Genomic DNA, 24868 nt, shown 5'->3' on the forward strand with positions numbered 1-24868 from the left:
AAAATGGCATATTACTTAAAGTCATAACTATTAAATGCTAATTTTAAAAAGTTGTATAATCCAGTAAAAGAAATCCTTCTTTATAAATATTTTTCCAAAAAATTCTTCTATTCTTTTAAAACAGACTATCGATATTTATAAGTGATAGAGGTTAAGTGTTTTAGAAAGTTCTCAAGACATTAATGTAGAGGAACAATATTTAAATTCAATACCTTTGCATTTTTAATATTCTAGGAGTTGCCTGAAATTCTCCTTCCCATTTAGAAAGTACACTGATCTAACAGGCTTAAGGCCTGCTTTCTTTTTCCTTTGTGGTTACTAATTTGCTCTATCAGCTTTGCCAAGTAACTTAACGTCCATATAAATTCCTATAGTAAAATAAGTGCAGTAATTTATGCTGCTTACTTACTTTGGAAAGGTGGAATAAAAAGATGAAGTGGTAGAATTAAATTAATATACACAGTTGAAAAGCATTTGGTCTTTTTCTTCATTTTTCCTACTATGTCAAATCCTCCATCAACTGGAGATATATTTTTATAGGTGTATTAATGGGAGAGACTGCTGAGTACAAAACATTTTTGAGTTTTTCAGAGAAACATCCTCTTTAAGTACAAAGATGTTATCCATTTATTTTGAACTTAAATTAGAACTGATTTCTATTCTTGTTTTTCTGGAGTATAACAGAGTTTGATAAAATGTCGGAGGTGAAGATAGGGGAAATGGTTAACATCGCAGTCATGAGAACAATTTCAAACAGAACAACAGACATCATCATTTTTAAACCATCCTCTTGGCTACTCTAAACAAGTCCCAGAATCTCCATCAGACTGCTCCTATTGCAAAGGCTTCCTTCCTTGTTCTCCTATCATCTCTCTTATGTGCTCTCTCAGTAGCAAAACAAGTTTTTCCACCATCTCACATTGAGGGTTTTGGGACTCCTGTTGATGCACATGCCCTCATCGAAGAAATTTTTACAAATAAAGGAAGTTATGTCTCTATGAAGATGTTCCTATCTGGGGGCATTGACTTTGATGCCAATTCTTCAGTTTGATAAATAAGGCTGAAATGAAAAGTCCTGTATACAAATTTTGGCCTGTCTTTATCCATGCATTCCCCTAGAATTTAAATTCATAAAAGTGGAATTAACAATCTAAGTATATGAATATTTTTCAACTTTCTGCTTAACTGCTTTCTAGAACACTTTACACCTTCAAAAGAAATGTTTGTCGTCATAGCACACTCTGAGGCATGATATATATTAACCTGAAGCCATAACACATCTAGAAAATACAGTTAAATAGGATGTGCAAAGATTCTCTACACATTAAAAAAACTAAAAAAATTACTGAGGAAAAGATTAATAGACATCATTCCATAAAATTATAAACTCCTCCAAAAAGATTAAGTGTTGAGAAATAATCACTGAGGAAATTCCTTGATTTCAGCTAGATATTCAGCCTAAATTCTTACTCAAATTCTCAACCCCCTTTCAACTGTTTTCTAGCTTTTCCACTCAAGGAGTTTTTCCAAGCTAGACAATATTGGAAGATTGTGTATGTGTGTGGATCCAGCATAATGTCACACCTGCAGTAGAGCCACGCGCAACCGCTTTGTCATCCTCATTCCATGTGGTAAATATTCCTATAACTTGAGCCTACCTTTCCTCCCCCTCTTCTACCTACCTATAACTAGGTAGGTATCAGCCATTCTTGTTCATGTGAATATTAGATAAGTGAATTTGGGAGGATTTAGATTAAAATTGGAAGGTAAGAAACACCACTTCAGCATAAGGTACATTAGTTACAACTGACATTTTGTCAGGGAGCTTATCGTTGGTATATAAAGCACTATTAGAGTGACTGGTAAATGGGCATTTACTTCCCAACTGACTATTGTTCAACGTGTGCATGTCATCAGAAGCAAATATTAGAGGGGAAAAATGATAAGTGGAAAAATTTGGAGGCTGAAGCCAATCTTGATATCCAAACAGTAATAAACATAATTAAAGGTAACTTGGGGGAAATACTTGGAATTAACATGACATATGTAAGTAGTATATAAAGAACTTACACATAAAAGAAAATCATAATCATTCCAATTTAAGACTAGCTAAAGGAGATAAATTTAAAATAGTCCATTTGCATGAAATCTTCCCTAATTTTGCATTAGAAGAGAATTAAGTCTAAATTTTTTATAAGAAATTGAGAGCAACTGACTGAACAGGATAATCTTGGACCTGGACAATAAGTATATCAGAGACAAGTATATTAAAAAGAAAATTTATGGCTTTTTCCTTAGTTATATAGATATTATTTAAGCTTCCTACACTCTGGTGCCACATTAGAAGCAGAACTTCCAACCAAGCTAGTGTGCATTTGGAGGATGGGATCTATTCCATAATAAATGTGGCATATGTGTGGTGGGATGTACTTAAAATCATAATCTTTTACAATTAAGATATCAAACCTCAAAAAATATCCTCAATCTAGTAAAGCCTGACAACAACTCAGATTCTCACAGCCAAGGCAAATCATCTGCTGGAGGAGAAAATACTTTAAAGACTTATGATACATACTCTAGCACAGAATTAAAATAATTTTTATGACATAGCAATACACAACCATATTCTAGGTATTGTGTAATGATTAAAGGTGAAGAAATATTAATCCAATCATAATATACCTTTATAAAGATATTTATTTTCATAAGTTAGAAATAACGCCTGCACTAGGGTATTGAAATAATGATCAGGGCAACAACAACAAACCTAGATGCACACAAAGAGATGAGTAATTCATTAGGCTTTTTAGCAGATCTGTAATTTTTCAATTAATTATTTAAAGTCCAGTTTGTCAAAAGATCTGCAATTATTTCAATTATTATTTTAAATATATCTCTATGTTGAAGGACAGAAGAGAACCATAAAATGTTGGATTTGAAAATAAGAATATTATCGTAATTTAGAAACTAAATTGACAGTTCAGTGCTTTTTGACATTATAAATGTACAAATCGAAATGTCAACAGCTAATCATGGATAATCTGCCATTGATTTTTCTCTGTCTAAAAATACCAAGTTCTGGCAGCAATTTCTATCTCTATGTTCTTCTACAGGCACATTTCTCAAATATAAAATACAGGATCTATCAAAGAGTAATTTATCTAATTTCTCAACATAAATGTTAAAGAATACTAGCAATTTCAAAGTTATGAAACACCTCTAAAAACCAATATTTAATAGAGGTAGGGAAGAGAGAATCACAATAAAACAAGAATGGTAAGAGATGGCAAGAAACTAGAGAAACATTTTTAATCTTTAAACTGCATATAGTGTAAATCATACAGGTTTTACAATTTTACCATCATCTAAATATAAAATAATCAGTAGAGAAAACCACACACAATCCAGTAAAATCAAGATTTTGTGTTGTTATAGTTTTTGTGCTGCTTCTTTTTAAAAGCAGCCACCATCATCAAACACACTGTTTCTTAAAGAATATGATAAAACTTTTAATGAAAAAGCCAAGTGGTGCCATCTACTTAAAAACTCTATGTTCTATATATGGAATCTATAAAAAAAAATGGTTATGAAGAACTTAGGGTCAGGACAGGAATAAAGACGGAGACGCTGAGAATGGACTTGAGGACATGGGGAGGGGGAAGGGTAAGCTGGGACGAAGTGACAGAGTAGCATTACATATATACACTACCAAATGTAAAATTGATAGCTAGTGGGAAGCAGCCGCATAGCACAGGGAGATCAGCTGGGTGCTTTGTGACCACCTAGAGGGGTGGGATAGGGAGGGTGGGAGGCAGACGCAAGAGGGAGGAGATATGGGGATATATGTATATGTATAGCTGATTCAATTTGTTATAAAGCAGAAACTAACACCCCACTGTAAAGCAATTATACTCCAATAAAGATGTTAAAAAAAAAAACAACTATGTTCAATCTAAGATATTATTCACTTGGATTTTATTTTTACCTATACACAGAGTAAGTTTTAACGTTCAAGTGCAGAATAACTAATTCAAGGTAGCTTAAAAATTGAAGTTCCAGAGGAGTCATTTAATTCTCTTATTGCTTATATATATTTATGATGATGAATCCTGATAAATGTGAGATTCATTTTCATTTCCCATATGTAACTCAAGATTCTTTTTTGGACTTCCCTGGTGGCGCAGTGGTTAAGAATCTGCCTGCCAAGGCAGGGGACATGGGTTTGAGCCCTGGTCAGGGAAGATCCCACATGCCACGGAGCAGCTAAGCCCATGCGCCACAACTACTGAACCTGCAGGCCACAACTACTGAAGCCCGCGTGCCTAGAGCCGGTGCTCCACAACAAGCGCAGCAAGAGAAGCCACCGCAGTGAGAAGCCCGCGCACCGCAACAAAGAGTAGCCCCCACTTGCCGCAACTAGAGAAAGCCCGCGCATAGCAACGAAGACCCAACGCAGCCAAAAATTAATTAATTAATTAATTAATTTTTTTAAAAAAAGACTCTTTTTTGTTTATAATTTTTAAAATTATTTCCCTTTATCTTTGCTATATTGCTAATATTTAACTGTTAAGTATATCTCTTCAACTTTACAACGTTGTACTTAATGTCAGGGGGCAGATCCTATTTCATTTCTAGCAGGCACACAAAGTCAGTGCCAATATAGGGTCATGGTCAATATACTGAATGAATATTTATTCTCAGTGTCTCCATATATTAATTCATAAATCAGTGAAAATGGTACTTTTACCTTTTCATCTCTGTAAACAATAGTTCATAGATGTGAACTTATCTATGGAACAGCTAAATCCATATTGCTTTGTCAATTATTCAATGACATATAAATAGTCTCATTAGTTAAATCTTAAGCTTTCACAAGTCCAGGGCAAAGTGACCCATCTTTACGTTTCCTATTCCCAGCACAGTGAAAAAACATAGTAGGTATCAATATATTTCATTTAAAAATTGGATGAATGTATACTTAATTTTGAACTAATTTGAGAATTCTAGGCAAATATATACAAATAAACCATATAGATTAAGAACTGAAGTGTTTATATATAAGTAATAAAAATAAAAATGAACAAACAAAAACCCAAAGATAACTATATCTATATTACAATGGAAAAGTATTTCAGAACTTTATAACAGAAACAGGATAACAATTTCATCTGATTTTAAGGCTTCATAAATTCAGGGGACATTTTCATTTAGCTTTAACAAGTACTTAAAACTCTAGAATACTAAACTTTAAAATAAATTCTTAAATTTTACTTTTGCTTTATTAGGTAATAGAGCTCTTGAAAAATCTAAGAAAACAGTGCATATGTATACATGGGTTTTTGGTCATAAACTAGTGAATATCATAAAGGTTCTTACACATGGAATTTTAAATAAACAAACTACCTGCTATTTTAATAACTGGGGTGAACTCTAGTTTTCTAAACTATAAAATGAAGTTATTATACTATAACACTTTAAGACAGTAAGTTATTATAATATAGGTACAACTTTTGCACTAATATAGTATCATAAAAATAAAATTGGAGCATGTTATTTTTCACTTATTTTAAAACATGCTAAGCAATATGCTATACCAACAATATGCACTTCTGAAATTCTGTTTCTTTTTCAGATAAAAGTTAGGATCTCTTTCTGACTGCTCCCTCATTAAATTAAGCATGTAAAACAGCCAAGGAAACAGGGTAGTTTCCTCATTAAATGTTCTAGTGTTACGAAATTGTTGTGGCTACTGCAGTCTTGGGGTTTTTTGTTGTTGTTGATCAGGCATTATAATTGTTAACAAGTGGACTAATGCATAGATTTTATTTAATTTTAGAAACTGACAAAAGTCTTATGATTTTGTGCAATGCTGTTAGTTTGCTCAGCTCTTTCCTGTCACACATAATGGCAACTACTAATTATTTTCACTTACATTCACAGTTTAAATGTTGTCTAAGTATACTTTAAAACAGAAGGAGAATGAAAGGAAATTTTCAGGATTTTTTTTTTTAAAGAGATTTAGCTAACGTTCTCTGTCATCAGGACATTTCCATACTTGCAGAGATAAGGCTCTAACCCATGATATTGTTTTATATATATATATAACAAGAGAGACTTCTTAACCAATTAGGTTCATTTTAAAAATAGTACCATAATTCAATTTTTTTCTATCCCTATTTTTCTTTCATTTTGCATGTTTATAGCTACTTAGCCACTGTATTATATTTTAAAATAAACTTCAGTTGTCTTAGATATTAATTTTTAGAATAACATTCATTAGCCACTACATAGTTTAATTTTCTAATTAAATGTTTAATTTTAATTATTTTTAGCAATATTAAAGTATCATAGCAATATAAGGAACAAATTTCTTCCTTTAAAAGTAAAAATTAAGGTGATATTGAGATATATTTCAACTCATACTTGGAGGCAATCATTTCAATTAGTTTTAGATAATTCTTATTTGGAATACATATTAATGTAATACCCTTTTATTTCCTAGTCATCATAGGTAGGAAATTTTTCATATATTGATTTTTTTAAAATCATGTGTAAGTACTCTTCCTTATTCTAGACATTATACTCTACGTACTATACAAGAATGTGTTTCTCTTTGCAAGGCTCATGTACCACCAATATGAATATTATAATAATAATCTGAAAGAACACATAATTATTCTACTGTTATGTTATTAGTAAGTTAACATAAGTAAATAAATTACGTACATAAATATCCCATATATCCACAGATACCTAACATTATAAGAATAATACATAACTAATTCTACCTCCTGAACATTCAGTTTCTAAGGAGATGTTATATCTCCTATGATCAAAAAGTTAAGTACAACTTTACAACTGAAGTTATAAAATGAAATAGAAGGAAGAGGGGTGATTTTTCATTTATATCCAGCAAGTTCAGATCATCAAACAGGCCAACAGCTAGAGGACACAGCAGTATCCTGGGAAAGTAGCTGAATCTATTTTTCAGTACATGGACTGAAAATACACACTTTCATCCCAGTTCCCACTCCAAAGCTTAATTAAAAGGTATGCTTGCTGCTACCTGAAACTGGAAACTAGCTTCTTCACCATTAACCATAGTTTTTAATAATAAACCCACCTTAAATAAATACACCATAAAAAGCTTGTCTAACATCCTTCAAACAAAATCTCCCTCTACCTGTCAGTCCATGGAAAGCCATTACAGATGTCAACTATTTATATTTTCTATGCATGGTTGTGTTTTTAAATGCATATTTATGTTTACTTTTCATGTAATTAAATAGAATATATGCCCACATAAAACTAATATTAGAAGATCCTTGTGAAGCAATTTTACAATAAACCACATGAAAGTGTTATTAGTATTACTTTAGCCCCTTCCTTCTCTCCCTCATGATCTCATTTACTGTAAAATTCTTCATCTCATAAAAATCATCAAGTAATTAGAGTAAATATCAATTACTCAAGGATATGTAACATCAACAGAGAAGACTGATTTTCTAAAGGAACAGAGATTGTATGATAATCACTGTTGTAGACTTAGAACCTAGCATAATGCCTGACACAGGGAGATTTTTAATATGTGACTGTTGAGTGACTTATTTTCTTAACTTTGAGATAAATTGTAATGAAATAATAGAAATTACTTTCAAATAAATGGTACATAAATATATTATGAGAATTGAGCAACAGTACTTGTTACATGTTACCATATAACAAATGTGTTTTTAAAGTTTTTCTAATTAATTTTGGATCTAATTTTAAGAAAACAGAAAATTTTCCTGCCAGACTTGGAAAGAGACTGGAAACCCTTCACTGGATCATATATTCTAGGAGGGAAAGTTCTCCTTGAATTCTTATATATGGTAAGTACACTGCCTATCAAATAGTAGGCCTCTGATAAATATCTGTTTGAAGAACGAATGTTTTCACTCAGTTCTAGAATATTTATCATTGAAAAACAAAATTGTATATCCCATAAGAAGTCAATGTTTACTGAAAGGAAATCACTATAAAATATCAATAGTATTCTCCAGAACATTCTAAGCACTAAAGTAAAATATAAGATTTACTATGTTTGAATATGTATATTTAAGAATATTTAGAAATGTTTAAATGAAGCATTTCCAGAGTATGAATTTTCTAAATATATACAAAGTATATACGACTAAGTTAGGAATTTTTATGCTTCTATTTAATGATTACATTCATATATTATTATTATAATGCAACTCACTGTAATGAATAATAACTGGTCAGGGAAATTTTTTAAATTATATGCAATTTACTGTTGTTTAGTGGAGAGCCTATTAGTTTCTTCCCTCATCTTAAGATCTCATTTTTTGGATCTCTTATAGGCTTTCTGAACGTGTATTTGTTTCTCTTCATTGAAAGAAAATACAGAGATAAAAGAAGACTAATAGAAAATATGTGAAACACGCTTATTTGATATCTAATATCACTTACATTTTTGTTTTCAGTAACAGTAATCTGATCATAACAAAGATGAACAAAATTGGTGCATAAGCCAAACTTCCAAATATTGCTCTATATTTTAATAGACTCTGTTGGATTACCATATTGCTTAATGAGGATGTCTCCACCCATGTGTGCCATTATCCACTCTGACAAAAAACAACTATATATGGAAAGTTATCATGTCAAAAATGCATTAAAAAATTTCATTTGTTGATCCAATATGAGTGTACAATGTTATGTACAATGGTTTGACGATGGCTTGAAATAGTAAAACTGTTAAGATTATATTTTAAATCATAGTTTGAGCTGAATAGAGTGGAAAGTGAGCCTCACCCCACCCTTCCTATCCTCTGTCAATTATCAATTATTATAAGCAAGGTCATTTTTACGGGGAGTAATGGAAAATTTTTTCAGCCCTTTGGAAAAAAAAGTGATATAAATGTTGAATATCTACATTTATTTTTCTGTAATGATAAGATGATCCCATAATCCTAACTCCAAAATGTATCTCAAATCCATCTTCTTCTCCCCATCTCACTACCACCACTCTAGCCAGGCCACCATATCCCACCCCCCATGTAACTGCAACAGACTCCTAATTCTATTCTTGCCATCTTCCAATCATCGCTTTGCTCACTAGCCATAATGCTCTTAAAATGAAAAATGGTTAAAATCTCTCAATAGCTTCCCATTTTACCTAGGATAATATTAAAACCCAGTTCCTTTCCATGGCTTGTTTTCTTCTCTGTGGTATCTGGTTCCTCACTATCTTTCAAACCTTACTTTGTGCTAAATCTCTTCCTTGCTCAGTAAGGTCCAGTCACACTGGACATATTTCTTCAAATGTGTCAAGCTCATTTCCCTTCAAGGTCACTGACCAGGCAATTCCCTTTACCTAGAATGCACTTCTTCCCATTCTGTACAATTAGCTCTTTCTCATCCTTGAGAATGTGACTTACATGTCACCTCCTAGATAGGCCTTTCCAACCATCACATTTAAAATAGCAGGTCCCTCCTTTTATTTGCTCAGTGCCTGTATTCTTTCCTGCACAGCATATAGTTTCATTTACTTAAATATTTTTTTGTCAGTCTTCCTTACTAGAAAATAAATTCCATGAGGGCATTTATAAAGTCTGCCTTACTTATTCTTTTTCTCTTCATCATCTAAATATTAAACTCGAAAACACAGTACTCAATAAAATAAGGCAAAAGTAGAGGTAATATAATTTCCATTTTTTAAAGAACTAATGTCAGTCTAATGAAATTGAAAGTTGATCAGAACACTATAGATGTAGTATATTAAATTATGTTGCACAATTTTTATATGTATGATATAATATATACAATTTTTATTTAAAAATAACACTGTGGATGTATAAACAATTTAATCCTTCTGTACAAATTTAGTTTGATTACATGATTGGCAAAGTACACTGAACAAAGTCAATCCGTTTTCATTACTTAACTATATGTACTGATCTCCACCATATTTATACTCCCAAGAAATGTTGAGTGAAGAACACAATGAAGAAACTTCTATTACTTTTGGGGTTAGGTTGACTATGTAAACTGTAAAATAAGATCTGTTCTCTCGCCATTTAAGACAAATGAAATATATAGTCAGAAGTACTCATGTGTGTGAAAAGAGAAGAATGAAAGAGAAAGATTGAGATATGGTGCTTGTCATAGGGAAAGAGGATTGGTAGAAGGAAATACAAGAAATCTATGATGCCATTTGCACTTAAGTTATTTATACCAGCAGTGATCAGTGAAGAAGGGAATTTCAACTCTAGTATTTTTCTCAATATTTAATTTTGTAACATAAAAGTCATACAAATTCCTTATTAGAAAAGTTGAAAATATTACAAATGTAAAAAGATGTTATTTAACCACTAATTTTAGATATATATTTTCCCCTTGGGGAAATCTCAATTAAAACTGCTTTATTGGGCTTCCCTGGTGGCGCAGTGGTTGAGAATCTGCCTGCTAATGCAGGGGACACGGGTTCGAGCCCTGGTCTGGGAAGATCCCACATGCCACGGAGCAACTGGGCCCGTGGCCACAATTACTGAGCCTGCGCGTCTGGAGCCTGTGCTCCACAACAAGAGAGGCCGCCATAGCGAGAGGCCCGCGCACCGCGATGAAGAGTGGCCCCCACTAGCCACAACTAGAGAAAGCCCTCACACAGAAACGAAGACCAACACAGCCATAAATAAATAAATAAATAAATAAATTTTTTAAAAAAAAACAACAACAAAAAAAACCTGCTTTATTCATGTTATTCCTAGTTTGAAGAAGAGATCCTTAAAGAACACTGTATAATTTTTGTGTAAGAAAAAATTTTTAGATATAGTGTTATCCCAAACCCAGAGCAAAAAAACATTTAGATGATCAATGCATATCAGTGACATTTTATATTTCTATTTTAAACACTAATCATAATGACTAATTACACAATGGCTTATTTCAATTTGTAAATGTATAATAAAATTACATTCTAGGTTGTTTTTATACTTATGGTAAATAAGAAAACATGTGATTACAATCTGCACCTTTACAACTATAAATAATTTATCCCCGAAAATAAATTTTATATAAATAAAAGGTTTTTTAGAAATGTTCTTTATAAATCATTCAGTTTTCCTTATTTAACACAATGTTAAATATTTTCAGTAAAGTTCACTCTTGACCTTTCCGAAAATATTTCAATTCCTCCCCTTCAATAAATATTAGAACAACAGTCTTATAGTTTGTGAACAATACTTATGGAAATTCAACTAATTTGGGGCTATGAATTTTATTAAGCAGATATTTTTCTGCTCAGCTATGTTCACCTGTATTTACACACAACTTAGTGTATTTTACACTCAATTCATTCAAATTAATAAATTCAGTGAAACTAATGACTCAGACTACTGTTTTCCTTGTTTATTTCATTTGTCACTGAATTTCCTGGGTGGAGGAGAAAGATCAATTCACACAATCTTGGTAGTAAAATGAGCTCAGTAGACTCTCATATTCAAACCATATTTTGATTTAATATATTATTTGAGTATTGATTATTTTTGGAAACATGAGTCACACCCTGAGAGATGCATCAACTCTTAGGCTAAAGCAGAGTAATCTCTGAATTAATGGATCCCGGGTGGCTACTAACCACTGTTATTGATACACCTGGTTACTTACATATGAAACAAGATTGTATTTTATATTCTCCTAAGTATCCTACTAGTACGGAAATAAAAGTTTACATATATTAAGAGGGTAAAATCTGTTATTTTTACATAAAAATTACCAACACGAAATAAATACTATGGTTTTAAATAGAGGGAAAACTAATGGAATAAGAGAAATCTGAGTACAAATCACGCTTTCACTTACTTAATCAGATGAAGTGATCTAGGAAGTAACTCTACTTTCTGATAGATTCAAGGAGGTTTGGGTAACAGGAAGAGAGAGTCAAACTGATTTATTTTGTCTTTATAGTGCAGAGCTTCACAGCAGTTAAAAAAAACAAGAGAAGAGATGTTTCCTGTACTCAAGTTACTCTTAGCACCATCTTAAGCACCAGGTTAAAAATGAGGTAGTTCACTTTTTTGATCGTTTTACTATGCCTACGTATGGAAAACTAGGAAATGGGAAGAGGGTGATTCCTTCATTCAACCATGAAAGATTTTATATGATTTGGTAAAAATAGATAAATAACATTAAAAAGTTTACTTTGTGAAAATCCTTAATGAGAAGGCAAATTAAATAAAAATGAAATTTTACCCTCCATAACAAATTTTAAAGATAAAACATGAATTCCATTAGCTCTTATGATGAAAAGTTACTAGGAAAATGAATATGATATCCTTAAAATTAACTATTCATCATATTACTGATGTTTATTACTATGTGTATAAAATATCTGATTTATATTTTACATTAATATTTCTATATTGTATACATACTATAATAATTCTGTAATACCTCATGTTTTCAATGTTTACAAATTGGTAAGATATGTTGATTCATGTCATCTATTTATGAAGCTACAAATAAGAAAATATCCCCCAAGTGTTCATAAAAATAACATTTTGAAGTTTCACATTTTATTAACTATTAGCGTGATGATTTCAGTATTCAAAAATTATCTCAAAGTATTATAAGGCATAATTTCTAATCACTATGACTTTAGGCTGTAAAAAGCATTTTAAAAGGAATCATTTGTGTCTGATGAAAAAAATCTGAGCATATTTTCTCTATAATCTTCTGTTGAAGAACTTCTCTAAATTTTACCCAACTTAGCCTTTAGGCACTATATTAGCCAAGTGTAATGCATAGCCTGTGTTTTTAGCATGTTAGTACAAGTTCAAATTAAGAGTTTTAGGAGACTACCTTTAGTTATCTTATTTAATTGTTGGGTAAACTGAGTAATACTAACACTGTTAAGCTAACTTATAAAAACACACATAAATTACATATAATTGGTAAATATTTTAGGTAAAATGTCTTTTAAAAGTATGAGAAAGTCATTAAAATAGATAAGTAAAAATTACTGCAAGAGGTTAACAAACAACTCCTCTATGTCCTTAAATTTAATATGACTATCTGAAAGGTCATATTTTAACATTTGACACATTTTGGTAGAATGGCACTTTAGTCATGTGAAGAGTCTAACATGTGTTTTATTTATGTTGGTATCCTCAGGGCCTTGGATGGTTACCAGCACTTAATGAAAAAATATGTTGATTTAGGGAAATGATTGCAAGGAAATAACTGTTAAAATATCTCTAGTAAACCTGACTTCAAAGTATACATCTCTTTAGTAGCCCTAGACACATTTGGTACAACATAAATGTCTGATCTTCCAATTATTAAAAATTTCCTCTCTCCTTTCAATAAAAAGGTCAAATAATTACATGTTATTTTTAACAATCTTCTTTTTTCAGAGGTAGATTAAGTAACTACCCCTTTGATATTTAATGTCAATATTCCTTGAAAACAAATAAGGGATGTGTGTGAAGGTATACACCGCCATAGGAGAGTATGGCACTATAGGTGGTTCTCATATGATACATCCTCACAGGCATGATGGTTGTGTAGGATTTTCAAATTGACATGTGCATTTGTGATTGCAATTTGGCAGGTCAAAAAAAAAAAAGAGAAAATTAGAAAAACATGTCAAAAGTACCAGTTGTATAAATGAGAACAATTGAATATTGATTCTGAATAATTCTAACAAATTGGTCATACATGTTGATAACAAAAAAGGCTGTGTTGTTTTGCCTTCTCTCTCAACCTTCTCACCCTCGTGAAAACAGTGCACACTTTCATGTCATCTGATCTCCATTTATAGATCTGCAAATTATTTCGAAGCCTTATATGTTGAATGGTAACTATAACTGAAGTTTTATATTTGAAGTATTTGTAAAAGTGTGACATAACAGGTAACACTGGTAGTCATCACAGTGCCAGTGACAGCATCAAGCCAGGTACATGCTGGAAAACTTTTACGGGTGTTCATCTCTTAGTCTAGGAGGATTTAGATTATGCAGGTGATATTTTTTATAGATCCTTAAATATTCATAGCAGAAATCCGATGAGATATGTCTCATAAAGATTGTTGGATAGAAGGCAAGAAAATGTTCAAAAATTCTCAGTGCTTTCCATTCAGTAAACCTCACTTTCACTTTTCACACACTATTCATCTTCACTTCACCACTTTACCTGACTTTATAAACAGGATATTCACAACTTGTTAATTCACACCTAATACTTATCCCCCGGCCCCTTCGGGCATCTGGGCTAGAAATAATTCGTAATAATTTCCAACAAGTCTACGTTCGGTCTGGATGGGGTAAAGGGGTTGCAGCTGGGCGAGGGCGGCTTAGTTTACCGAAGGCAAAAGGCTGGTATTTGGCCAGAGGCTACAGCGAGAGAGATCTGCTTTCTTGAAGGCATGTGGGAGATACCTACACGTTACCGTGCTGTGAGCGACCGCAGAGAGCCAGAAGTCTCCATTAAGCCTGTGCCACGGAGCCTGACCTGCAGCGCAGACCGCGCAGCGGGGAGCGGTCCCGTGGCCGCCAGGGCTGGGACCCAACTGCTGCGGATGCTCACGCATCCGTTTAAAGACATTTGGAAGCAGAAGGGACTGGAGTTCGTGAGGTCGCCGGCCCCGGCCGATGTGGACAGGGCGCTCTGCGGAGGGGACATCCTCTACCCCCTCGTGTAGAGAGCCCGGAGAAGCCTACCCCGGGACGAAGTTACCTGCAGGAGGCGACCAATGCACCGGTCCTCAGAGCACCCGCCTCCTCCTGCCCCCTCTCGCTTCTCCGCCCCGTCCCTTACCTTGGTTGTTGGAGACGTGACTGCAGTCGCCCGGCCAAGCTGTCAGCAGAGGCAAGAAGAAACCAAATTGCAAAAGAAATTCCCGTACTTCGCTGCCCCCCATGGCTCTCCCCGGCTCTCTTCTTCCCCTTAAAGAGAAGTGGCAGCAACGCAGCCAGGTGTTCCGCGTAGGGTACGGGTCCCGGTCCACGTCTTCTTCCTCCTCCTCTTCCTCCTCCACCCGGCCCACAGGGGGTGTCCCGGGGCGCCCCCTGCGCGAGGCCCCGGGGGCAGGGCACGAAGGTCCAGGCTGCCCAGGGGCAGGCGCAGCTGCTTCGGAGGAGGACTCTGCCTGAGGCGCCAGGGAGCTCCTGGCTGCTGTAGGCGAGCGGAATTGCATCCACCACCGTGTCCCGCTCGCGCGAGGACTATTCCCTTGGGCCCGGGAGAGCGTGCGCGCAGGAGCTAGCTCGGGCTGTAGTTTGGGGGAGGGGAACGAAGGGGCGGGGGAGGGCGCCTCACGGCCGGAAGCGGGGGAGGGACGAGGACCAGGTGCGGTGGGCAGCTCCTGCAGCTCTGACGGCCCGACCGCCTCTCCGGACTGAAGTGGACACTTGCAGAGCCAAAAGCAGGGAGGGCACAGCAGCTGTGAAGCGGGCGGGCGCTGCGGGAACTTTCCTCCGGCCGGTGCGGCGCGAGCCGAACGACTGAAGAGGCTCCGCGGGGCCACGAGCTGTCCGAGCGAGCTACCGAGCTGCGCCCTCAGCCCCTCGCCTAGGTGGCGACGGCAGCGACCCGCAGAGCAGACACTTCCAGCTCGGCCGCGTCTGCGCCGCGCTTTGGCCTCGACAACCGCTTCCCGGGCATCTCTGAGGCCGCACTTAGTCCCCCAAGCACTTTGCTCCCCATTTCGCGGCAGCAGCGTCCAGCGTTTTAGGGCTCGTCAGATCCCAACACGGCTACCCCCGACTTCTCTACATTTCTGCCGCCAGAGGGGGGCGAGTGCTGTGGGCAAGGGCGCCGGGTCCGGGATGAGCTTGGCGGAGGCGGACCAGTCTGACCACTCCTCAGCGCAGGTCGCCCAAACTTGCCCAGTAGGGCGAGAGCCTCAGCTTTGCGGCCGCCTCCGCTTGCTAGTCCTAGGAGAGGGAAGGAAGAGAGCAAGCAGCAGAGGAGAGTCACATCAGGCTGGAAAGGGACGGGTGCCTGGCACCAGGGCTCACTGAGGTCTTCTCGTCGCCGTGCGGCCGTGACTTCGCAGTGGAGGTCACGAGCATTGTCGCAGCCGTGGGCGCTGGGATTCCGGGGGCCCGGAGCGCCTGCAGCGTGGCGGCGTCGGACCTCGCGCCCAGAGAACCCACGGGCTGAGCGGTGCGTGGCCACATCCACAGCGGCGCCGAGTGCCTGCGAGCGAACAGCTCTCTCCGCGCACCCTCAAGCCGCCCCCTCGCGGCGCCCACTCCCTCCCAGCGCTCGGGTCGGTGGGAAGTGGCGGCGGCCCGCTGCCTGGTGGGACTACGCGGCCCTCGCCCCCCAAGGTTGGGAGTGGGGGGTGGGCAACAGAGGTGCTAACAGGGTGGGGTCTCAGCGCGCTTGGCCCTCACGCTCTCGCCCCGCGGCCTAGGCTGGCCTAGAGGGCAGGGCCCGAGCTGCGAGCGCAGCTGAACTCCGCCAAGCCCCGCGCTCTGCCCTCCTGACAGCCGCCGCTCGGATGCTGTCAGTTCGGCGCTAGAGGGGGTTAGTCGACAACAAAAATGCCTCCGCTGCTCGCAGGTGGAAGAGGCTCATCACGCGGAAGGAGGAATGCGCTCAGGCTATACTTAACGCGTTTGTGAAGGGCGCGCCGAGGAACCCGTGTCACTAGCGTGGGGGTTCTGTAATACATTTTCGCTGTTATTAGTATCATCGTTTTCTTTCTTGAAAAGATTTAGGGTATTACAGTCGAGTGAGTGAGGTCGAAAAGCCCACCTCAAAACTCATCAGAGTGTTTTGAAGAAAAATTTATGGCAATGGAGAAAAGTGAACCGAGAAGAGAAAACAGCGATATTGTAAAGAGTAGAGGATATTTTCCTTCCATAGGGCAGAGGGAGGGAAATGGCACAGTGGCGAGATTTGGGAAAGGAGTAAATGAAGGAGCAAAGGGTCGGCGTTCTACGCTGACAGAATTCTGGAGGAGAAAGCAGCCTTCCATTCGACGCGTTTCAGCGCTGCTATGTTTGTGTCACATACAGTAGAAGTGGTTTCAGTTATTGCATTATAGTCAGTTGGAGGCAAAGAGAAGGAGAGCAAAAGATGCCCCACGTCTAAGTCAGCTGCAAGAAGAGAAATGTGAAATGCCAGTGATTTTGAGACTGAGGAAGGTTTCCGATTGGTGACTGTACTTCCACTTTCATTAGGAATTCAAACACTGCCTCCCTTTAAACGTGTCCACGCTAATTTAAATGTATGCAAATCACTTCTGAAAAGATAACCAAGTATGGAGATAACCAAGTAAAGGAGTAAAATTTGATTTTGCTACTGATATTACCACTCTTACTGATATTGACTGGTCAGTATCATTTGCAATATGCATTTGCAAAGTCAGTTTACAATTTATAAACTGTAAAATTAAAAGACTACGTTATAATATAAATCGTTATGCTTAAATAAGAGTTCTTAAAAGCGTTTGATGATTCAATATACTAATGTTTTGATTCGAAATAATCTTATTTACTCTCAAAGACTATCTTTTCATGACCTTTTTATAATTAAATTTGAATTCCTTATGTTTAAATGTTTAAATTCACTTACAGTGGATAGTTTTATAGATGTCATTAACAACTCACTAAGAGAAAAATTTTGGCCAAAGAAGACACTCCTTATAAATGCCAAAAATATGCTATATTCTGTTAAACTGAAGGAATGTATAATACTATTTATTAACTTAGAAATGTAAACTATGTTAATCTATTTCTAAACTTCTAGTTTTTAAATTAACTAGACTTGCAAGAATTTTTAAATGGTATACCACTAAAAAGAAGTTGTTTCCCCCAAAAACCCTAGAGTAAAAATATTTTACTATCAGAATTTTAACTTAAATTCTGATATTTTGCTTGAGTATTGCATCTTAGAGACTATATTGTAAATAGAACACCAAGGAGATTCTTTTAAAATTGGGCTAGAAGGAAATAGCTCTAATGAATGGAAGGAAGGAAGGAAAGAAGGAAGGATAGAGGGAAAAGGGAAAGAGTAAAAAAAGAAAACCTAAGATTTATTTCTAGGATTCACACTTATTTCCAAATCATGATACAATATTTCCAATTATGGTACAATTTCCAAATTAAGGTACAATGTCATGGTACAAATAAACTGGTATTTACTTCAGAGTAACAATAAGTGCTGAGTAACCTGGATTTGTATCCTCACCCCTACCTGAAAATTCACCTACAATTCACAAGTTTTGTTTGTTTAAATAAATCATTGTCAGGCATGACATAATATATTACTTACCTGATCAGATAATTGAAAGTCATAATCTGATTTTGGTTTTTAAGAAAATAAATAATTACAAATTTTTCTAAATATTAAAATAAAACATACTTCATGTTTTAGACACTGTTTTTTGCATGTGTAGAATATAATGACCTTTTAAAAACTCATCTCAAAGAAGATGAATTGAAATGTAATTTTCTTGATCTTTGACTAAAGTGAGATTCCATGGGTTTGACATGATTATCAATTTCAAAACAAGATTGTAAATAGAATTACCATAACCATCTGACCATTTGTGTTATACATTTTATATTTATATATACACATACATACATAATGTGTATATGCATATTCATTCTAAAATATTTGTTGAGCTCTTTTTAGTGCTCAGTTCTTGTCACTCAGAAGAGTTAATGGTGATATGAGTAAAAATAATTTGTTTTCAAAAAGTAACTTTTTATTTAAAATATAGTCATGGTTATCTTATGTGAGCTAGAAGCAACTTCACTTAACAGAAATGTACTTCCTTTTTGATTTCTAGCAGTGTTGATATATTTGCTGACATGTGACAGTTTCAAAATTATAAGCCATTCAATGAACCAGATGTAATATTCATGTAGATTTATCTGCACTTGTCTGTTTGAATCATACCTATATTCAGAAAAGCATTCATGTCTAATTTTTCAGTACTATATTTTTCAGAATTCTTCTGTATTCTCTAAGACCATTGTTCTTCATGATATATGTGGTCTGGATTCAGGTAAGAATGATTAAATTTTTATTAAATAAAGAATATATGACACAAAAAACTAGTCTAAGCTTTCATTTATAGCAGAAATAATAGTATTCACAAATACTATTTGCTTTTTAAATGATGAGAGACTTAACCTGCAATTAATTCCTTTGAGAAAAAAGAGGAAGGATTATAATGTTTAATACTGAGCATATTTCAAGGCTTGAGAAAGTCCTAAGTATTTTATTTTGGTAAAAGAGTAAATTAATCCACTTAAATCTATAATTTGTGTTCTCTAAGGTCAAGATAGAAGCAACATGAGTAAAAAGAATATTGCTCCACAAGTATGCCAAAACATTAGGTCTAAAATATTCATTTTTACTTAGAATAGGTATCATTAAGTCTTTTTTGTTAATATAAGATTTAGAGACATGCTGTAAACAGTATTATTGTTGTCATTTCATCACCTTTAAATATAAATTAATTAAATGATTGTATGTTTTAGCATGCATACAGCTAAAATAAAAAAAAAAAATCCACAAAGTCAAATATATATAGTTAATTTGAGGCCCTTTGCTTTAAGAGAATAAAGCACATACACTATTTACTCTGGAAATTTTTCTTTGATATTAGAAGGTAGTTAATATTTTTGTGGAAGAAGATATTCAAAACAGTGCTGGATACTGTATTGTTAGCATGTCACATCTTAAAAACCTCACAGAAAAAAAGCAACATGAGGCTTCATAAGACATGAAGACATGGTTTATTCTGCTGTCATATTGCATTTTCTTCTTATATTGTATGGTATTTTATAGTAAAAGGAAAAATATATATATTACATATATCATGTACATATCTTATATATGTAATATGCATTGTGAGTGTTTGTAATTTTAATTCAGTGAAAACATACTCTCTAGTACTCTTCTAATTCAGTAACAATTTACTAAGCAAGATTTTCCTGTGCATTTGTGCTGAGCATTATGGGGAAGATACAACAATTATTTGGATTTAGTTCCTAACAATCAGAAGTTTATATTGTATTAAAGGGCACAGACATATGAATTATTCCAATACAAACATTGTATGTTATCCCATAATGGAGTTCCAAATTATTGCAGTTATGTAAGAGAAGAGGAATCACACCCTCACCCTCTAAGGCATGAATCTCTACAGTTACTATTTTGGCTTGAGTTAAACTTACTCCTGGTATGAATTGATTCTGAAAGCTAGTGCATGAACTTTTATTATATCAAGTATAATAAAGTACTAAAGGTTATGCAAAATGGCCAGATAATTCTATTAGATTCAAGTAACTTACAATTTTTAAATGAAATATACTTAATAGTCTGTGACATCAGGTATCCACAAAAAATTATTTTAACTAAATTATGTAGAGAATTTTTAATAATATATTTAAATTTATTTTATTTTTACTGGTGATATATTATCATTTATCTTTCATGCCCCAGAATGACCATCTGTGTCAAAACAACTTTTTTTGATTGAATTAGAATAAATACCATTAAATATCATATTCTAAATACCAAACAAGGAACAACTAATGAAAGAAGTAAAACTATCTTTAAAATAATCCTTTATATATTGAAATCTGCATGATTATTTCCATCATAATGAATAAGATAATATCACAGGACTGTTGCTATTAATTTCTCTTCAAGTATTCAAATTAGCCTATCAAAATAAACTTAGTATTTATTTAGTGCGCTATAGTGCACTATATCTTAGTGTACTAAGACACTTTTTGCCCTGCTTCGGGAAAAGGCAAAGCTAGGTTTTGCAATAAAAATACTTTGGTATGTCAAATAGTTAAATTTATAAATAATATTATCCATATTAATAACCATTCTCACTTAAACATTTTAATTATGTTTGTATGAATAATGCAAAACATTATTTTACTACAGTCAAATTGGAGATAGATTAAAAGTGTCAGATAAAGAGAAGTGATTCCTTAATTATCTCTTAAGCTGGATTTTGTGGGTAAGTTTCTTTTCATAAAACTGTTTTCTACAATATTTCAGTTTAGTTTGAAATCAGCTACCACATTTGCATTTTTGACGTTCTCTTGTTTTTTGTTTTTTGTTTTTTTGGTGTATATTAAACAATTAAAAAATAAAAGAACAGGTCTTGACTGACATATCATTATATTTCCCAGTGAGCTTTAACAACCCAAAAAACTTAATATACCTAATATTTACCTTCTAAGTCAGGGGTTCTATATCATTTTAATCATAGTATGTTTCTTTACCATGGCTGTTAACATGTTTACATGGAAGATAAACATTTCTTTTTTTTTTTTAATTTTATTTATTTATTTGTTTATTTATGGCTGTGTTGGGTCTTCGTTTCTGTGCGAGGGCTTTCTCTAGTTGTGGCAAGTGGGGGCCACTCTTCATCGCGGTGCGCGGGCCTCTCACTATCGTGGCCTTTCTTGTTGCGGAGCACAGGCTCCAGATGCTCAGGCTCAGCAATTGTGGCTCACGGGCCCAGTTGCCCCGCGGCATGTGGGATCTTCCCAGACCAGGGCTCGAACCCGTGTCCCCTGCATTGGCAGGCAGATTCCCAACCACTGCGCCACCAGGGAAGCCCCAACATTTCTTAATATATCCTTATAGTTATCTGGTAATTGCAAATTCTATATAACTCACTTATACCAATCCTTTGACAATCAGCATATGGTTCTTCCTATCCTTGCCTAACTTTGATACACATTCCAATCTCCCCAAGGACCTCCAAAAATCTAAAGAGCAGAGAATGTTTCTTTTAAATCTCTACAAAAAGTATGTGCTAAATAATTTGTGTTTAAATACTATTTATCTTTTAGGTCAAATTTACCATCTTTATTAACTTTTTTCGTAAAGAATAATCTAATACTTACATTTTTCAACTGTAAAAAAGTATGTAGTTGCCCTTTTTCTCTTTGTTAAATATTATTAAATACTTGAGTCATTTTAACTTTATGAAGTGTTATATAAGAATAATAATTATTACATACATGTTGTGCCTATTGTGAGTTGTTGGGGAAATGGTCTTTCACTCCTTGGGGAACTTAACCCCACTACAGAGTCCACGTGAGACTTCTCTAGTATATCAGTGTTAAATTCCATTCATCGTTCATAGTATTGGAAGTATACTGAAGCTCATAGTGTTTGGAATTTGATTGTAATATATTTTCTATTTTTACAGGTAAAACTAAAATTTTCTAAATTAGTGGGAAAAAAGCAAACAAATGCTAGCTTGACTTAGATTAGTTTTAATATATAGTCAAAGACTTTTCTTGATTTACTTGCTCCTGATTCATTTTGCATCATGGTTTGAAATATATAAGAAATGGGAAGAATATTCAAGCTTGTTTTTGAGTATTTTTATCCAATGGAAAAAAATAGGGAGTTCCTTGCTTATGGAGAATATGTACAATTTTAAAATAAATATGAAGTGTATATGTTATTTATCTATAACAAAGCTATATGTTAATACTGCCTTATAGAACTTATTGCAATACTAAAAATGTTGTATATATTTCCTGTTCAATACAGTCACCACTAGCCACATTCACATGTAGCTTTTGAGTGTTTGTGACGTGTGACTGGGGAACTGAATTTTTTTGTTAATTTTATTAAATTTAAAATTAATTAGCCATGTGTGGCTTCGTCTAGTGCATGTGTGTGTGTGCATGTGTATTATAGTTTTATTTCCAGTACTTCCACTTCCATGTTGATAATGGGAGAAAATAAGAAAGGGATTTGAAAACCATGTAAACACACAGTACAACCTTCTACAAGAATAGCTCATTTTTACTCTAGGAATTCTGTTACACACAGTCATGTTTATCATCAACAAAAATGAAGCTCACTTTGAATAATAACTTTACTACTGCATGTGTTTACACAGTCTTCAAATCTAGCCTGATATGATGTGCCTTTTGCATATTGCACTGAGTTAGTCAGAAGACATTAAAAGTAGTCACGCTGATAGAAACTTTATAAAAAATCATTTCAATTCTGAGTAGAATTACTTGCCTAACATGCCTAATCATGGATGTTAAACTTTTTTAAATGGTTCAGGAGCTGCCATCACCCTGCTATGCCCACTATGTCTGTTGCACCGTCCTGGGTTCTACAAAACTACAGCGACCTCAAAGACTCAATAACAGCAGTAGAGGTTCCAAAACTAATATCCCTACCCAGAGATTTGTCAAAGAAACAGCAAGATTTTTCCATTTAGATGCTAGTATTTATCTTTGTTTTATGTTTTGTTTTGTTTCGTTTGTGACTTTTAAATTTACATGTAAAAATATTGTCAGGATCTCATTTTTATTTTAGTAGATTTTTTTTAAATGTGAGGTTTCACAGGAAAGCTGGTGAATGTTTACCACTGTTTTATTAATATTGTCCTAAAATTTGTCTCTTGATGATATCCTTTATAACTTTAATTTGGCATAAGCACCAAGGTAAAAACAAAAAGAAAAAAGAAAATCCAACAAAAATGTCATCACCTCTTAAAGAAATCTTAAAATATAATAAAATAAAAAGTATTAATTTTTATATTTCTTAGCAAAAAGTTATATAGTATTTATTGTACTGTGTGCCAGACACTGTTCCAAGTATAAATATTCACTTTAGATTATAATTTCAAATACTAATCACAAATAGGAATTCAATTACTCCTCAAAGCAACACTCTGAAGTAGTTGCTGTTATTATCATTATTTTATAGATTAGAAAGCTGAAACACAGAACTGGCCCATAGTCACCCAGCCAGTAAGTGGTAAAGCAGGGATGTGAACCCAAGCAGTCTGACTCCAAAAGCTGTATCTTTCATTGTTATGCTGCCTCTCCTGTATCTCTGAATGTTCACACAAATATACACAAGCATATGCATATGTAGTTTGCATACATCTGTGTACCTATGAAAAATTTATCTAATTCTATGAAATTAAGCTTAGGTCATGGAATCTTTTCAGTGAGTCTTCTTCCCAGCTGTGACTAAGTTCCCAAATGACCTCATTCTTCATTCTCAAGGCCCAACATTTACACATTTGTTACTCTTGCCTGTCACCTACAAATTGGCACTTGCCTTTGGCACTTGCCATCTACCTCTATAAGGATTAAATTATGAGCCACTGCAGCTGCTGACCTTCAACACTCCCTGAAAGGAGTTCAGGGTGGAGATCAGGAATGAGACACTCTGTGCTCTGGGAAAAATTTGCAGAACAGGTCTTCAGATAGTTAGATATTTTCAGGAGAAGATTTTATGAGCCTAATTCTTGCATCTCTTCTTATCTAAAAGAGCACTAAAATTCTTCATGGTGATGTCTGCTCTTCCTAACAGTAACCTTCATGAGACTAGCAGCAACCTTCTGCCAGAAATATGTGCTTGATTGCATGTATTCCCCCTTCACCAAAATCACATATATACTCCCTATATATACTTCACCAAAATCACTTATATACTCCTTACCTCTTGGTAGCAGATTCTCAGAGCTATCTGAAATGTTGTCTCCTGGGCTATAATCCTCATTTTGCCCCCAAAAAACTTAACTCACAACTGTCACGTTGTACATTTTTTTTTTCAGTTGACATGCCAAATACTTTTTCTCTTTTTTCTTAAAATCGTTCTCTTAAATGACACCTGTCTCCCCATGCTACTAGCTCACATTTATTCAACAATTATGTTATGCATTGCATGCAGAGCATCTTTTCAGGGCACTGAGTATTAGAGTGATGAACAAAACAGACAAAAATATGCTTACATAGACCTTACACTCTAGTGTTCATATGTTTAAAATGCTTATCATGTGTCTCACTCTGTTCTAAGTGCGTTATACATGCTAAGTCATCTA

At 35.0% G+C, this 24868-nt stretch overlaps 1 protein-coding gene across 1 annotated transcript in view; it reads right to left on the bottom strand.

Annotated features, from left to right (window-relative positions):
- Window positions 1-15247, bottom strand: part of EPHA6 (EPH receptor A6) — an 870129-nt gene extending 854882 nt beyond the window's left edge. Inside the window, exon 1 of the mRNA XM_082460667.1 lies at window positions 14821-15247. Within this exon, the coding sequence (XP_082316793.1) occupies window positions 14821-15199 (379 nt within the window). The 5' untranslated portion in view covers window positions 15200-15247. The remainder of the gene's footprint in view (window positions 1-14820) is intronic.
- Between the last annotated feature and the right edge of the window lie 9621 nt (window positions 15248-24868).

This window comes from Balaenoptera physalus (assembly GCF_965194825.1).
Source record: "Balaenoptera physalus genome assembly, chromosome: 4".
Taxonomy (NCBI): domain Eukaryota; kingdom Metazoa; phylum Chordata; class Mammalia; order Artiodactyla; family Balaenopteridae; genus Balaenoptera; species Balaenoptera physalus.